Genomic DNA, 17,866 nt, shown 5'->3' on the forward strand with positions numbered 1-17,866 from the left:
TCCACATAAGACCTATGGTTCCACAAAGACTATAATGATTTTCATCACTTGACATTTGCAGCTCTAGCTACTTGTCTCCCTCACTCAGCCTAAGCCTCTCAGTCCGAATGGCACTGATTCTAATAAAGCTTACACAGAAGAAAATATTACCCTTCTGGTTCTTATAGTCAATGTTTCTGTATAATTCACCAATGCATTTTAACTTGATGCAGTCATCTGTTGGAATCATTGCTTAAACCTATGTTAAAACTTTAGTTTATTTTGCCAGGTACACCATTACATGTGTTGGCTTTTTTTTACTATATCATGGATAACTTTCCACAAAGTGCAAGTTAAGGGAGAAAAAAACCCACATTTATTGAACATATTTTCACAAACATGGTACATAAATGCAGGGCTCTAACCCAGTAAGCAGTATCTGCACAAAACACAAACGCACAGGCTTCCTGATCTCTCACAGCTTTTAGCCTTTCTTTCTCGTTTATGAATATTTATTGTGACATAAATTGTATTAGGTATAAATGAACACACCTATACGGTGTAAATGTCCTATAAGTCTTTGAACTCCTCCCTAATATTTTGTTCTGTTTCCTCCTAAGTGGAGTATGTCAGTATGGACTTTTGTTCTGCTACAGCTAAAATAGTGAGGGGTAAATTGTTGTATTTGCTCTCCTTGGGGAAAGCCCCAGAGTATGAGCATTCCATATACAGGATATTCATTGTTAGGGAATCACACTGAACAGCATTGTGCATTAGAAAGCAGAGAGTACTTCATGGGTGTTCAAATGTGTTTCTTCACTGGATCCCTTTCCAGATGATCTAGTCCTGCTCCAAATAACATTATGCAGTGGCTTCTGATGGCATATTGTATATTATTTTGGGGCTTATTATAGGAATAGTTTCAGATTCTGTACTGCTATCACTGTTGTGAATTAGTTAAGCTACGTTTTCTTTGCAAGTTTTTATTAAATGTTCCTAACCTTACTGTTGTTGTGTGTGTTTTCCTTGTGCACAGTTTAGAATGTGTATTTCAGATAAATTTCAATGAGGGAAGTGTGTTGTGCTATGCATCTACATTCATTATTCTAACAGGGACATTATTTATAGTTTGCTGCTACTCAGTGTCATGATTTGATACTATGAGGCTATGTATAGTGTATGCATATGTGCTGGTATACTTATTATGACATATTATTATAATGGCAAAACAATGTGTCAGAGTTAAGTTTCCAATCAAATTTAGAAAACCATGAAAATTCAACCATCTAACAATACTCTGTATTATACCTAATAAAGGGACAATAAACACCCTGAAATTGTAATATAAACATTTTAGTTATGCGTAGTGAAGCAGATTTAGGACAGATACAACGGTTGTTAGACACAGGCAGAGTTTAGTCTGTCTCCAGAGGAAGTTTCAAGTTAACAAGCGAATCGGGTAAGGTTCCACTTTGGATTTCAGATTGTTACAAGTGGTGTGGAAAATACTTTGGTCTGATTTATAAAAATGTTAAGCTAAATGTAGCCACCAATCAGCAAGCGCTGCCCATGGTCTGAACCAAAAATGGATCGGCTCTTAAATTTACATTTCTGCTTTTCGAATAAAGATAGAGCAAGTGAAAATTTGATAAAAGGAGTAAATTAGAAAGTTGCTTAAAATTGCATGCTCTATCTGAATCATAAAAGAAAAAAATTGGGGTTTCATATCCATTTATCTGTCACTTTAATTCTGTGAATAAATAGGTAGTTAAATTGTTATCGACTAAAAGCTATTTTTATGCCATAAAAAAGGTTTCATATGTAAATAAATAAGCTTTATTTTGGTTTAAATGGAGTGATGGCAAAAATGCTAAAACATCTCTGGTTTGGAAAAGACAATAAAATATCATACTAGCTACCCAAGAGTTCTACCTAATAAATCCCTGCAGTGGTTCTGCAGAGGTTAGAGGCTTATACTTACAGCTTCTACCTAGCTCTGTCTACCGGTACTAAAAATGTTTTGTTGTTTGTTTGGTTTTTTTTTTGGGGGGGGGAGAGAGAAATATATATAAGAGCATATCAGTCTGATATCTTCCAAAAGTTGGGTCTGCCAAACTACTATATGTGCTCAGTAAAGAGATTTACACACAAATCTAGGATGTTTTATCTACCAGGTAAAAACATCTACTAGTTAACAATTATTAAGAAATGAGACTGGACTGCTTTTGATATGCAGGCATCTAAAAATAAAAAGTAATGTTAACAAATAATATTTTGTAAGCCAATATTCTAACTATAAAAAACAATTCCAGTTTGACTAAATACCGGGCCAGCTTACAAGTGGAGCGCTATATATTGCATTCATGAAAGCGATATTAGAGATCCACTGTGTAATACACAATACTGTCTATATAATTAAAGAATTGCAAAGGATTTGCACTCTCACCTTAAACAACAACATGCCAGGGTGACAGAATCAGAGGAGATATAGAAGCCAAAGGATCCGCACTCACTGAACTTGCAAATAATGTATACTTTATTCCTAAAGTGACTTTTGGAATAAAGTATTCACTATTTGTAAGTTCAGCAAGTGTGGATCCTTTGGCTTCTTTATATATGATTATATATACCGGTATATATTTATTTTTTAGTATGTGTAAATACAACTATTAACACATAAATATAAGCACAGTTCCCATATACCACAATGTAAAGGCATCTTTCAGTACAGTTTTATTTTTAACACCCCACTCCCACCGAGTTTAGTCCAAAATACTGCCTAGTGTAATAATTTTATTAAAAAAATAAAGATGCTGCTATCTTTATTTTTTAATAAATTACAATAGGCTATATTTTGGGGCACATTTATAAAACTAACCAGATATCTGATCTCTTGTTACTTTTATAAGCGCTAATTGTTACCGCAAGCTTGCGGTAGCAATAACCAGCCATTTTTAATGGCTGGTTAATTATCGCGCACCCGCAAATTTTCCCATTTGCAGGCACGCAATAATTAAGCACTACACTTGTATTCTAGCTCACAGTGTAATCTTTCTGTGAATTTCTAACAGATAAACTAAAATGTATTCTATTAGTTAATTTATTAGCAAAATTTATAAATATTTTTTTAAAAATATGTAATTGGCAAGATGTGTACATAAGCCACACGTAAAAAGAAAGAAAAAAAAATATTGTTTTTGAAAATGTTCTATGCATTAATAGCATTGGAAGCATGCTCATAAATAATTACACAGAACAGATGAGAAAATACAGCTTGTAATTGCTTTTTTTTTCCTCCTTGGCAGTTAATTTTTTTTTAAAATAATTTAAAAAAGAAACCACATTTTCTTTTTTAGGGTCCAAAAAAATAAATATTTGGTCAATCAGTGGTTAGCGGGGTTTTTTAAACAGTTACAAATAAACATACATTGTCATCATTTTGGATATCCCAAAATTATTTTGTAAATCGTGTAATATGATTTCTAGCAAAATAATGAGGATAGTACGTTAAGACTCTAATAGTGTCAAAAACATAGCAACGCTTAAAGAAACAACTGTGCCGTTGTAAAATAAATCAGTGTAAAGGACGATTGTTAATAGAACAGTCCATCTGGTTGAGTGACATTATTTCTCCACCAAAATACAGAAAAGAGAGATGCACTCAATTGAGAAAAGAACAAAGATGGAAAACAAAGCTGTGCTTGTTGAGTTAAAGTTTTGCAAAAAAATCTGATTAGAAATTCTAAATTTGGGCTTCCGTGGTAAATTATTTTCTATAACAATGTAAGCAGCCATAAAGAGGCATGACGGACACATGCATTCTCCTGGGGGGACTTCAAAAATGCCTGGGATAAGCATATGGGTATATCCTATACATTAAATAAGCTTACACTTTTAGGCAGACTTCTTGGGCCTATTATTTTGTTCTTTCACTTTAAGTTATGCATATTAGATAAGCAGCCATCAGAGAACTTCTATGTTAAACATTGTGAACTGAGAGTTAAAGATAAATGAAACCCCAAAATATGTATTTTAGGATTCAGAGAATACAATGTAAAAAAGTATCCAATTTCCAGGGGTATTATGTTGGCTGCAGATACTTGATGCGCTTTTGAGGAAAAGTAGATGTATATTCCACTGAACCAAAATTGTGCATTCACGTTTCCGGCACAAATTTTCAGTTATCATTAAAAAGACTTCACAAAGGAATATAGTGCATTTTTAGGCTAAGCTTTATATCTATTAAACAAAAAAAAATATTGCTTATTATGTTTTGAGATATGCAAGTTGCATTGCACATTTCTACACTACAGGAGTCTACAGTTGATGCGAATATCTTTTAAAGGTGACACAATCTCATTTGCATTCCTATCCAGATTCCTCTGCTGTACTGGACACTGAATGCCTAGAATTACTTTAGAAAGGCAAGTTTGTTTAACAAGCAATTAATTTCTTTAACCCCTTAATGACGGGACCATTTTTCAATTTTCTTACCCTTAAAGGGCCATTATGCACTCAAAAAAATATGGCTATTTTTACATTTCTGCAGTGTTTGTGTTTAGATGTAATTTTCCTCTTACTCATTTACTGTACCCACACATATTATATACTGTTTTTCTCACCATTAAATGGACTTTCTAAAGATACCATTATTTTAATCAAATCTTATAATTTACTATAAAAAAAAATATATAAAATATGAGGAAAAAATTGAAAAAAAACCACACTTTTTCTAACTTTGACCCCCAAAATCTGTTACACATCTACAACCACCAAAATACACCCATTCTAAATAGTTTCTAAATTTTGTCCCGAGTTTAGAAATACCCAATGTTTACATGTTCTTTGCTTTTTTTTGCAAGTTATAAGGCCATAAATACAAGTAGCACTTTGCTATTTCCAAACCACTTTTTTTCAAAATTAGCGCTAGTTACATTGGAACACTGATATCTTTCAGGAATCCCTGAATATCCCTTGACATGTATATATTTATATTTAGAAGACATCCCAAAGCATTGATCTAGGCCCATTTTGGAATATTTCACAATTTTAGGTTTCTCACTGAAATTATTTACAAACAGCTTGTGCAATTATGGCACAAATGGTTGTAAATGCTTCTCTTGGATCCCCTTTGTTCAGAAATAGCAGACATATATGGCTTTGGCGTTGCTTTTTGGTAATAATAAGGCCGTTAAATACTGCTGCGCACCACACTTGTAATATGCCCAGCAGTTAAGGGGTTAATTAGGTAGCTTGTAGGGTTAATTTTTAGCTTTAGTGTAGAGATCAGCCTCCCACCTGACACATCCCACCCCCTGATCCCCCTCACACAGCTCTCTTCCCTCCCCCACCTCACAATTGTCACAGCCATCTTAAGTACTGGCAGAAAGTCTGCCAGTACTGAAATAAAAATAATTTATTATTTTTTTAATTTTCTCATACAGTCTGCAGTGATGGATCCCCCCTTACCCCACAACCTCCCTGATCCCCCCCAATACATCTCTCTAACCCTCCCCCTCTACCTATTTGCCGCCATTTTGGGTACCGGCAGCTGTCTGCCAGAACCCAATTTGCCCCCCCAAATAGTTTTTTTTTTACTTTTTTATATGTAAAACTTGTTTTCTGTAGTGTAGCTGGCCCCCCTAAATGATCTACATCCCTCCCCCTCCCAGATCCCTTACTAAAGAATGAAGATCCCCCTGCATCTACATTGGTCTTTTTTTCCCTTTCACTTGCCTGCATGTAAGAGCGGTAAGAGCAGCCGCCGACAATGTCAGATCGGTTTGGCAATCAACAGTCACATATAGCCAATAGCTGCTCCCACCCACCAACAAATTTGTTGACATCAATGGCCAATGCAGAGAGGGCCACAGAGTGGCCCTTTCTGCATCGGTATGTAAAATAGGAGATTGCAGTGATACCTCAATATTGAGGCATCACTACAATCCCTTGGAAGCAGCTGGAAGCGATCATGATCGCTTCCAGCACTTCAGACAACAGAGGACGTACCAGGTACGTCAATTGTCATTAAGGGAGTTTTTTCCTATGACTTACCTGGTATGTCCTCTGTCATTAAGGGGTTAATTGAACGTAACACAGAATGTTCTGTTTTATTTTTCTGCACTATTTTGTGACTAAATCGTTACATATGTATACAGTATATGATCATAATACAGAAAATATTTTGTAACCATTATGTAATGTATCTACACCATGTCTGCTGCAATTATTTTACAATAGCCACACTTCCCCCACCATGTGCCTTATTTGGAGGAAGCAATACAGACATTTTACTTTAGATACAACTAGCCCTGGTCATTCTGTGAACAAAGACCCCTGTTTTGCAATTCCTTATCTGATCATCTCTGCTTAGACCATTTAGGAACAAATATGTGGCAGGGTTAGTTTGTAGTGTGCTCTTCCAAGTCTCAGAATAGGGAAGACACACAATTATCCGGTTTAAAGAGATACTAAATGCAATTTTTTTATTTCATGATTCAGATAGAGCATGCCATTTTATACAACTTTTTAATTTACTCCTATTATCAATTTCTTTGTTCTCATGTTATCTTTATTTGAAAAAGCAGGAATATAAGCTTAAAGGGACACTGAAATCAATTTTTTTCCTTTTGTGATTCAGATAGAGCATGAAATTTTAAGCAACTTTCTAATTTACTCCCATTATCAAGTTATTTATTCTCTTGGTATCTTTATTTGAAATGCAAGAATATAAGTTTATATACCGGCCCATTTTTGGTGAACAACCTGGGTTGTCCTTGCTGATTGGTGGATAAATTCATCCACCAATAAAAAAATTGCTCTCCAGAGTTCTGAACCAAGAAAAAACCTTGGATGTATTCTTTTTCAAATAAAGATAGCAAGATAATGAAGAAAATTTGATAATAGGAGTTAATTAGAAAGTTGCTTAAAATTGCATGCTCTATTTAAATCCTGAAAGAAAACATTTGGGTTCAGTATCCCTTTAAGAGCCGGCCCATTTTTGGTTCAGCACCTGGTTAGAGCTTGCTGATTGGTGGCTAAATGTAACAAACCAATCAGCAAGCTCTACCCAGGGGCTGAACCAAAAATGAGCCGGCTCCTAACCTTACATTCTTGCTTTTTCAAATAAAGATAGCAAGAGAAGGAAGACTAATTTATAATAGAAGTAAATTACAAAGTTTCTTAAAATTGCATGTTCTATCTGAATCATGAAATAAATAATTTGGGTTTAGTATCCCTTTAAATGAGAGGAAAGGGGAGCAAAATAAATAAAAAGTATACTGGAAATTTGTTTTACAACAAATAAACTATTTTACGACATTTAAGAGTTTTGTGTTCCTTTAATCTATAGTCTTTCATCAAAGTATCATTTTGTCTTAAATGGCATACAGCAAGTTTATTTAAAATGTATTACAGAATGTTTAAAATTTTCAAGATTCCATCCCCCATTTATTTTCATAGCTTAACGGGTTGCATGTGGTGGAATGCGTGCACTAACTTTAGAACGTAAAAGTTGAACAATCCATATTTCTTGTCAAATGTGTGGAAAGTTTCTGTGGTAACAAATGGTTTGAAGAATGTAAGAGTTCGACCTTATGACACTGGATGGTCAAAAAAAAAAATTCAACCAGACCAGGTGATGTGTGTTCAAATTTCAGATAAATAAGACACGACAATAAGATAGGAATTCTTTTTTATGTTATTCCAATAAAAAATACATTCATACAGAAATATAACAATCTTGCAAAAAAAAAAAAAAAAAATTCAAATAAAATCTTGTAAAACAAACAAAATAAAATTTACAAAAATCTTACAAAGATTCTTCAAATAACAGGGTGTTTAAGGTCAAATAAAAAAGAAAATTTCACCAATAGAAACATATTTACTTTTTTTTTTTTTCAAGCAAATGTATTTCATCAGCTTGACTGAGGCCCAGTCATCACCTGAATTGAGTGTAATCTTTCAATGAGAAAATTAGGAGGCATTCAAACAGCCGCACCCCTTGCAAAGAATGTTGATGGTATTTCACAAGCTCAACAAGACAGTGCAAGTTGTGTTTTTGTCCCTGTATTTTTTTTATGGCTAAACTCAGAACACATCAAACAGAAGTTTGGAAAGATTACAAAATTATTCTTCGGCTTTATGCAATGTTGAGTATCAGCTTTGTTCACATAGGTATTTGAACTCAGAATGCAGAGGAGCTTGCATAACTAGTTTTATCTCAAAACCAGAGTGTGAATGTGATTATTTACTTCTATAGAAAGCTTTTATTTTTATTTATTAATAATAATAATAATAAAAAAAGTCAAACTGCAGGTTTGAAGCGAGTTCACCCTAGTACACCCCAATAATATTTAACAAAACTGGTAAAAATGATGTGATTTGGAAAGCAGACTTTGGCTATAGCATTAATGGCCACATTGCTGACTTTCAGTCAAATCAAATGATTGCAATTATTTTGATGTATGCTGTTCATTGCAAAAAATGTGCAATATCTCTCTCTCTATATATATATATATATATATATATTTATTTTTAAACATAGGTAAAATTCAAATGGTACTTTTTTTTTTTTATTTACAAAACTACAAGGAAAACAAAAATTAAATAAAATGTTATAAAAATATATTTTACCTCTTTATACATCTCTTAACATTCAGTGACCTAAAACTTTTAAAGGCCCTTAAAAGCCTAAAAACCCAAAACAAAACTCCACAAGTCTTTTTAATACACTACAGAGTGCACATAATTAGCCAATTATTTTATACTTATTTGATATAAGCAAATATGGTAGACGGCTACTTGATCTAATATAGAAATATACTTTTCTCTTTTACAATTTTTTTTTTGTTTTGTTATTGTTCTGGGTACCTCAAGACGTATATAAGCATTTTACATATTAAGTGCATATAATAAAAGTATAATGATTGGACAGTGTGGGGGGAAACAAAAACACTACATTGGAGTTAGATTGAGTTGGTCTCTACTGGGATTTTCAAGGTAGCTTTATTCACTCCAATCTCTAATCAATGAACGCACATCTGTGATCTTAACACATTCCAGAGTTCTTTTAACAGCTACTTGAAACTATCCCAAAGTAGCCATTTCATCCAATATGCATTTACTATTAAAGCTAGATGGCAATAGGCTAGAGTGTCTCAGGCATTTGAAAAATACTCAATTTCCAAAACACAAAAATGGGCAACAAGTTGGCTTAAAGAAACAGTAAAGATTAAAGATTTATTGGTCTAGACAGAGCATGCAAATTTAACATCATTCCAATTTACTTGTATGATCAAATTTGTTTTGTTCTCTTGACATACTTACTAAACAGTAAATCTATGTAGGTTCATAAGACCCCAGGAGTGTGCAGATGTTAAACACCGTTTGCAGCAATATTATACATAGTTGTAAACACTGCAGCCAAAAAGTACTAAATACATGCATACTTCTGAGGTCCTATAAGCTTACCTAGATTTTCTCATCACGAGAAAAAAGCTAACTAGAACAGTGGTAAATTGGAAAGTTGTTTAAAATTGCATGCTCTATCTGTATCATGAAAGTTTAAATTTCTCTTTACCTAAAATAAAAATTAAAATCTATTTCACTGAATGTGCAATTTAAAATAAAGCATTTCTTCAGAAAAGGTACACTTTCAGGTGACAACAGAGCCTTAAGTAAGCTTTACATTACTCAAACCCCTGTATCAGCTCCTCTAAAGGGAGGTCACTTGCATAAGGCACCATTATTAAGGTCAACAGTGCATTAACAGCTAGAAAACCAGAAATTAGTCCTCAAGGCATAAATAATAGAAAATTAGCTGCATGAGAAAAATCAGTTTAAGCCATAGTGGTTTTGCCCACCTTTTTTTTTAGGTTCCATACATAATAATGTAACACCAGACCTATTGTATCTTAGCTGCTCTCAACTGGAATCAAAACGGCAGTCCTGATTAAAGAATGGAAAAGCGTACAGTTCCCCTGAACCATGCAATATCTTTCTATTATAATGAAAAGTTATAGTTGTGTTATATTTGTAGATACACAGCTTATACAATGGATTACAAATGATCTTTGTAGCATGTAAAACAGGCTACTTGACACATTGCACGTTTAATAGCTGCACCAGACAACAAAAGCTCCTCTCACTCAGGAAAGGGAACATCTCCTATTTAGGGTCACTTATTTTTCTCCAGCACACGTAGACCCAAGAAGTTGTTGATGTTTGTTCCATATATGACAGTATGCATACGCATACAAACATTCAAACCATTTTTTCTCTCTTAACCTTTACAACTGAACTCAACCAAGAGAAAAATAATCTTACACATACAGACACTGACTCCTCATTTACATTCAGTCACCCAACCAATCATAAACATTCTCAGTGCACATGCTCACGGCAAAGGCTTAGACAAGCCACGCAGAAGGTTAGGCACCATTAGTGCATCAGTTGGGAAACCTCAGTCGTGGCACAATACGGTCGCTATGCCGCATCTCACACGATTGATTAGCCCTACGAAGACCCTCAAAATAAGGCCTTGAAGGCAACTGGCTGGGGTGCAAATTGGCATGCTTTGGCTGGAACACGCATCCCTCGCACAAGGCAGTTCAACCTTAAGTTGCTTCTTCACCAACTCTTCCACTTCATAGGTGTCTCTTCATGTGAAGAGCCAGATGGTCTGATCTTGAAAAACACCTGGTGGAGAAAAACATTCATGTTATTCACAAAATGTTATGCTCTATAAAACAATGTAGGCAGCCAATTATGGGTAAGAGATATAGATAAAAGATAAATATATAAAAAAATCATCCATGGGTCTCTGCACACACTTTCCAATCCCAACAGATCAGATGCCTGGGTGCATGTAGACAAAGTGCACACTGTTTGCTTTTTTTCAGGAGTCTGAGGACAGGGATTATACCCTGAAAACGTTCACTCTTCATTAAACACTTGGTTGTATCACGGCGAGTGCCTTTTTTGGATTATTTCTCTGCATATGTCTGAGAGCACCCTGAACAAAAACAGTGAAGTCTCAGGATTTCTCCAAACAATGTCACAATTTATTAACATTTCGGGGATACTGCTCCCCTTCTTCAGAAATATATATATATATATATATATATATATATATATATATATATATATATATATATATATATATATATATATATATATATATATATATATATATATATATATATATATATATATATATTCTACATATATAATTGGCTATACATAAATAAAGATTAGGCCCATTTATTAAGTAATAAAGAACAGAAGCATATTTCAAAATGTATTTTTTTTTTTTTTTTTTTAAAGAAGTTTATGTACCTGTCACAGTGCTGGCACTTAAAAGGCTTGGCACCGGTGTGTTTTCTGAAGTGTCTGGTTAACTCATCACTTCTTGCAAAACGCCATTCACACCCTTCCCACGAACATCTGTAAGGCTTTTCTCCTGCAAGGAACAGTGTTGAGATATAATTGGGAAAGAACAAACCTTATAATTTTTATAAAAATACCCATAAAACCTAGTATCACATCCAAAAGTTAAAAATGCATCATTTGTAGGGTGGTTAATATCAATATAAATTCAGCTGAAAATGCTACAGTAGCATGTGGTAGAATATATATCATTTCAGCAGCATGGTATGCTTGCATGTTTTTAGTTACACTTCTTGTAAAACTTGTATTTCTAAAGTAGCATTGCTTTATAACTATATAGAACTAGGTGAACAAAAATAATTTTGCATGCATTCTTCATATTATTTTTTTTTAAAGGAGAAAGATATGACTATCACACTGGTTGAAGCAATACCAGGACTCAATCAACCCCAAAGTTCTTGGGTAAAAATAGGTGGGCCATTTGTAATAATTAAATCATAGTTTAATTTAAACACAAGAAAGGGTAAATACAAAGGAAATGTGTCCCTCAGAAGCCACAAGCACTTCAGCCCTGAGCAGGAAACAGACAATGATTGGCATCCATGTGCAACTGCTGCTCCTGATAGGAATAATAAAGTCTAGCTTGGAAACCAATGTGTTTATCCCCTTTGAGGGATGTTTAACAATTAGCTAGTTTGGGTTAGAAATGGTAAGATAATTAATTAGAGCAAGTAATATTTTGCATTTGAATGTTTCTTTAAAACTAGCCTGTTAAATAGTGTATGACAATTTAATTCACTATTTGATATGTAAAAATTGTAATTTAACATATAATTATTAAAAACAAATTTCAGGGTGTACACATTTTTTTTCTTTACCACAATTGTCTAGGCCACAAAACAAACACCCCACAAAAATAAGCTTGCATGTCTAGAAAACTTTATATGTTAAATGATATCTGCTAGAAGTATGATCTTTAAATACCGTGTAGCACTGAGTTGAATTTGAAATGATGTAGAAATGTATTTTTTTTTTTAAAACTTTACAAACTGTACCAAAATATGAGATTTAAAAAAAAATGCATTGAAAGTAAATTCTTATGATTATTGTCCCAATTTCCTTAAGACTCGTTATGTTGAATAAGCTCTTAATCCCTCAATGAAAAGAAAGTTCCAACTCTACTGTATAAAGAATGAGGAAGTGGTTTTCCCACAGGATGGGATTACCATTACATCATCTATGAGCTTTGGGTTTCCACCCCGTGGTTGTGTAATGTCATGACAACAAGGGATTCCCTCTGGTCAAGACCAGAGCAAGCACTGACCTGTATGAGTACGCTGATGTGCTTTCAGGTGGGAACTCTTTGTGTAAACCTTCTTGCAACCATTGAATTGACATTTATGGACACGTTTCCTGCCATCTGGTGAGATTTCTCCATTTGTTGGACTACCATGCTCAAGAGTCTTTCCAAGAGAAGCAGAGCATATTTTTGTTGGTGAATGCAGTTCGCCAGTTATACCACTCCATATATGTGAGGAAAGCTCTTTGCTCTGCTCTGGAGACGATGGTGGGGTGGAAATGACTGAAGAACTAAAGTTTCCAGAGGTACCCAATACATCACTTATGGGATCAGAGGTGAAATTTGAAGTTGGTGAAAGTTCCTCAGAACTATCAGACGATTCACTGCTTATATCAGAGTTCAAGCTGTTTGTCTCTAGATTCTGGTGATCACTGATATCCTCAGATTTAATACAACTAGGTTTGGGATCCTCTTTTTTCTCACATGCCAGAATAAGTTTGGTCCACAGTTCCTCTTCTCTATCGAATTTAAATTCTGATGCAGACACATAACAAGGCTCACTTTGCAGATAACGTTCAAGCTCCAGACATGTCTAAAAAAAGAAGAAAGAAAATCCCCAAAAATGTTTAAAAAAATAAATAAAAAAATTCAGCAAAACTATAGGGTTTACAATGATGTGCTTTAGATATGACACTACTTTATTTATTACATAATTTTCTTTATTACATATTTCTTTTCATGAGAAGGACCAAACATCTAACTACAAAACATGCTATGTAGTTCTCAATTGGACAGATACCACTATTTTGTAACCACGGAAACCAACATGATTCTACATAGCATCACAAAATGCTTTAAAAATGGTTCAAATAGCAGAATCTAAGAGCTCAGCAAAAATGTAATATATGTACAGACTAAAGAGGTGAGGAGAAAACGTTAAAAGAGGCGTTTTTATATACTGATTGAGCATAGTACAAGGACAGTATATATGAACTGGACTATTGTTGAAAATAAACCATTTTAAATTGTGGCCTACAGTATAGAAGGATGAATCATCTGCATTCCTTTCACGCTAAGCCAGAAGAGACTTCCTTTTTAAATGCTGACCACAAGCCAAGAAAGTACACTGTTAAAATACACGCAGTTTGTTCCCTTTCCCTTAAAGCTAAGCAACTGAGGTAATGCATTAAACATCCTAAACTAGCCATTATCAAGGAACTAGATTATCCCCATGGCAAAAGTATAATATCTATCTATATCTCTTTTCACTCTAAATCTACATTTTTATAACCCGTTATGTCAGACACTTTATTTAGTGTTATCTTAGGTTCAGAATGCAGCCCTGTGGCTTGCAGACACAAGCAATCAAAATACCACACATATTTCTAGAGATGTTTGCCTCAGGAGAGTTTCGGTTGAAACATTTTACTGTAAGGGGTTGCATTTCCCACTGTGCATAACTATATATATATATATATATATATATATATATATATATATATATATATATATATATATACACACACACACACACATATATATATATATATACACACACACACACATGCATATATACTTTATAATAATTATACACAATATACATGTATAATATGCCTCTCACTCTGTCTCCATTAAATGGTACTGATTTTCTTCAAATGTGAAGCTGTAATAGACAAAATGCATTTATTGATCGTTCAAACGAGAGGAAAAGAAAAACCACGATTGATTTTTAACGCTGTTAAAACTTTAATATTCTAGCTTATTTAAATGTTTCATTATGTAGAAGAGCATGAAAAGCAGAAATTAGCTGCTTGATAGTTTTAATGCTTCTAAAATTCTACTGGGAGAAAGATCTGGAGCGGTGCCAAAAGCCCAAATGCCTGAAGGAAACTACTTAGATCAATTTCAATCATACACACTGGAGATCTGCCACTTTGATGGGGGTTGGAGGGGGGACTGTATACAATTAACCAGAAATGTGAAGGTTGTAACACTTTAGTTTTCACCCACCTACAAACCAAAACAAGCAGACATCTGATCTCTTTCATTCGTTTTGTTTGGAAAAGTAAACATCTTTGCTAAATGGGGGGACAAGGACAAACAGTCTATAAAACAAAAACAATAGCAGATCCAATCTACACCTTTTAACAAGATGAGCTGACAATAAAGGGCTTTCTAATGTGAACGAGAACACAATGGATAGAGAATACAGTCAGATGTTTGTGAGAATTAGCCTATTGTTTCTGTGATTAGATGAGGTCACATCTCTTCCCTTATTATGTTTCAATAACATTTAACTATTTAGACACATTCCATAGATTATATCAAATATACATATTGGATTTACATTGCACAATAGGAATACAGTATTGGGAAAGCTCAAGTGAGTAGGATTCTGTACACAATGTAACACACAGACATATATATATATATATATATATATATATATATATATATATATATATATATATATATATATAGAACAAGGCTTTAATAAAAAAAAAAATAATCCTTAAATAAATCAGTTCTGTGTGAAATATATATATATATATACACATATGCATAGTTATGGTGTATTAATGTTTTGTTCAGTGTTCCCACATAAGTAATAAACGGGAATAATTATTGGCAAGGCTGCAGCCTACATGACAAGATCCAGCTGTATAGTTTGGATCAGTTGCAAAGCTCAAAGTTTTTTTTTTGTCAAATGGCTGTACAGTTAGTAGTGAAACCCAAGCTGTTACTGATTGAAGTTACATTTAAGCTGTCATTAGAAAATTACTGTACAGAGTACGTGCAATTGACATCTTGCATGCAATCTCATATCAGCAAATGCAATCCTTGCATAAAAATATATTAACCCATTGGCTGTCAGAGAGGAATGCCAAGCATTATACAGCCATGACAGCGCTATTAGTTTATTTGAATAACATTATATGATTTACCTGTTGCCAATATTCCTCCAGGGATGGTAAAGCAGAGAAATAACCAGTATCATGCACAATCTGTAGCTCCTGGAAAATGCTGCACATTGGTAGTACATCCATTTTTTAGTAAATTACTAAATATATATATTTCTACAAAAATATAAATGCTAGCATAAAGCTATAATAATTTGTAATAAAATATAATCCCCAAAATAGTGGAAAAAAATCATAAATCCTTCTTGGATAAAAGTCCTGGTTTCATGCAAATGTCATTGCATAGCAATTAAAAGGAAAAACAAGGCGACTAACTCCTCCTGGATCAGAGGACCTTGCACAGTGCTCACAATATTTGCAAACACTGAAGTGACTGCAAATGTAAACCTCTACAAAACTTCCCTATTCAAACCTCCAACCCAGCCTCCCCCGCGTGATCACATTACGCCGGCTCAGTAGAGTAAACCAATCACTTTACTTCAGCGGCCACATAGCCCCTATGATGTCAGTTGCCTCCAATGGAAAAGCCCGACTCTCTAGCAATGCCTCTCGCGTGACGAAATCCTTCTGTAAACGCGTCCGTGATTGGTTGAATTCGAAATTTTAGGTTTCCTTGGATTGGGAGGGAGGAGTCGGCTATTTTTAGACAGGTATATAAGGCAACTGTGGTTCACAAACTCGGTTTAGTCTTAGAAATGGCTGCTGTTAGGAAAGGCTTCTCTTGCTAGCAGGCGCTAGAATAGAAACGCCTACAGTGCTGCTTTTAAGATGGTATCCACAGGGGAAGCTTGTCTGTATTATATGTTCTGTATTATGGTACATTTGAAACTAACACAAGAATACGTATTGTGTTATACACTTAATTTGTTTCTATTAAGAACAGATACGAATTGGCATGTTTGTAGCATTGCCCGCGTAAACCAAAGGGGCCACAAGTTGTTTCTACCTGTTTCTTGACGCGTTATATGCAACACAAAAATTAGTTCTCCAGATTATGACAGTGGCTTGATGATATCTTTACAGATTCTCAAAAGTGGCTACCGAGATGGTCAGCTGATGTCGGCGATAGTTTAGTAGTCAATGCAAAGTATATTTCCTGGCACTATTTATTGTCTGCGTTTATGGATCAGAGTATAAGTAGTATTTGCTATATAACCTGCAAAAACGTGTGTGTATATATATATATATATATATATATATATACATTTTCACTTTTGAAAGCATTTTATTTAAAATTAAAGTTTTAAAACTGCGTTTTTAATGAATTTATAGAAATTACCATCACCAACGTTTTATGTCTCACTCTAAAGGAGTTTATAGTACCAAGCTCTAAACATTCTTTTTTTAATAAAATTTACTCCGCTGACTTATAATAGTAATTGTATTGGATATGGAATGGTCTCCACACCAACCGTGCTAATCCACCTTAAAAAAAAATAAAAATAGATTGAGTCAGGCAGAGGAGGGCACTGTGTGTTGGAATACTAGTGTCTGAGGGATACTCAATATAACGAGGGTACACAATCTGCTTCTACTGTAGGTGATGGTAGCGGCTTGTGTTTTGTCGTTATAAGTAAAATACAGTGTGTAATGCAAGCAGCCATTCACTACTGTTAACCATTTGGCTGTCAACAGGACTGGTATTCTCTGCGTCACAAACATTTACTGTCTTGTCTGGCAGCCTAGGCGACATTACATTTTCTGCTACGTAATTAATGCACACAAGTAGACTTGGGCATTGCAAAGTGATTCTTCTTTTCAGTGTGACTCACTAGCCAAGCCTACACACAAGCATTTGCCCGTTTTATGTATCCGACTCCCCATATGAAATATCCTGCATGAGTTACACGTCCGCTCTCAGCAGCCACTATCTAGCTTTTCCTGTCACTGTCCTGCCATAAAAATATAAATGTATGTGAAAGGTCATTGTTAGAGAAGCAGCAACAGCAAACTGACTTGTCAGACCTGTCTGTGTCAACAGTGCACTGCCCTTTGGCATAGTCAATTAACCGCCAAAGCAATGACATTTCCTCATTATCCCCTTAGTGCTCCTTTTATTTTCTCTGACAAGGGATGGAATTCATTTTTTTTTTTTTTTTACTTTACAATTCTAAAGATCGTTCTCACTAGCAACTCTCCTGCTCCCTCCCCCAGATTCACAAAATGGAGTTCATCTTGTTTACTTCTTTTTCTGTTCAGTGTCATTCATCCTGCAGAGGAGGAGCCACCCCTCATGGACTCTCGCCCCCCTCTCTGGAAATGTACTGAGAGACGTTTA

At 34.5% G+C, this 17,866-nt stretch overlaps 1 protein-coding gene across 1 annotated transcript; it reads right to left on the reverse strand.

Annotated features, from left to right (window-relative positions):
• Positions 1-7,655: 7,655 nt before the first annotated feature.
• On the reverse strand, positions 7,656-15,960 carry LOC128660175 (Krueppel-like factor 6). Its single transcript, XM_053713844.1, has 4 exons — positions 15,613-15,960; positions 12,692-13,259; positions 11,317-11,440; positions 7,656-10,677 (listed from the first exon to the last, which is right to left on the reverse strand). Exons 1-4 carry the CDS (start codon positions 15,712-15,714, stop codon positions 10,626-10,628), a joined length of 846 nt encoding a protein of 281 aa, XP_053569819.1. The 5' UTR covers positions 15,715-15,960; the 3' UTR covers positions 7,656-10,625.
• Between the last annotated feature and the right edge of the window lie 1,906 nt (positions 15,961-17,866).

Source organism: Bombina bombina, chromosome 5 (assembly GCF_027579735.1).
Source record: "Bombina bombina isolate aBomBom1 chromosome 5, aBomBom1.pri, whole genome shotgun sequence".
NCBI classification, from domain to species: domain Eukaryota; kingdom Metazoa; phylum Chordata; class Amphibia; order Anura; family Bombinatoridae; genus Bombina; species Bombina bombina.

Coding starts and splice junctions, on each gene's coding strand:
- LOC128660175 (XM_053713844.1), bottom strand. CDS start 15,714: ATGGATGTACTACCAATGTGCAGCATTTTCCAGGAGCTACAGATTGTG. Junction 13,260..15,612: donor TGGAGGAATATTGGCAACAG/GTAAATCATATA, acceptor TTCTTTTTTTAG/ACATGTCTGGAGCTTGAACG. Junction 10,678..11,316: donor AAGTGCCAGCACTGTGACAG/GTACATAAACTT, acceptor TTTCTCCACCAG/GTGTTTTTCAAGATCAGACC.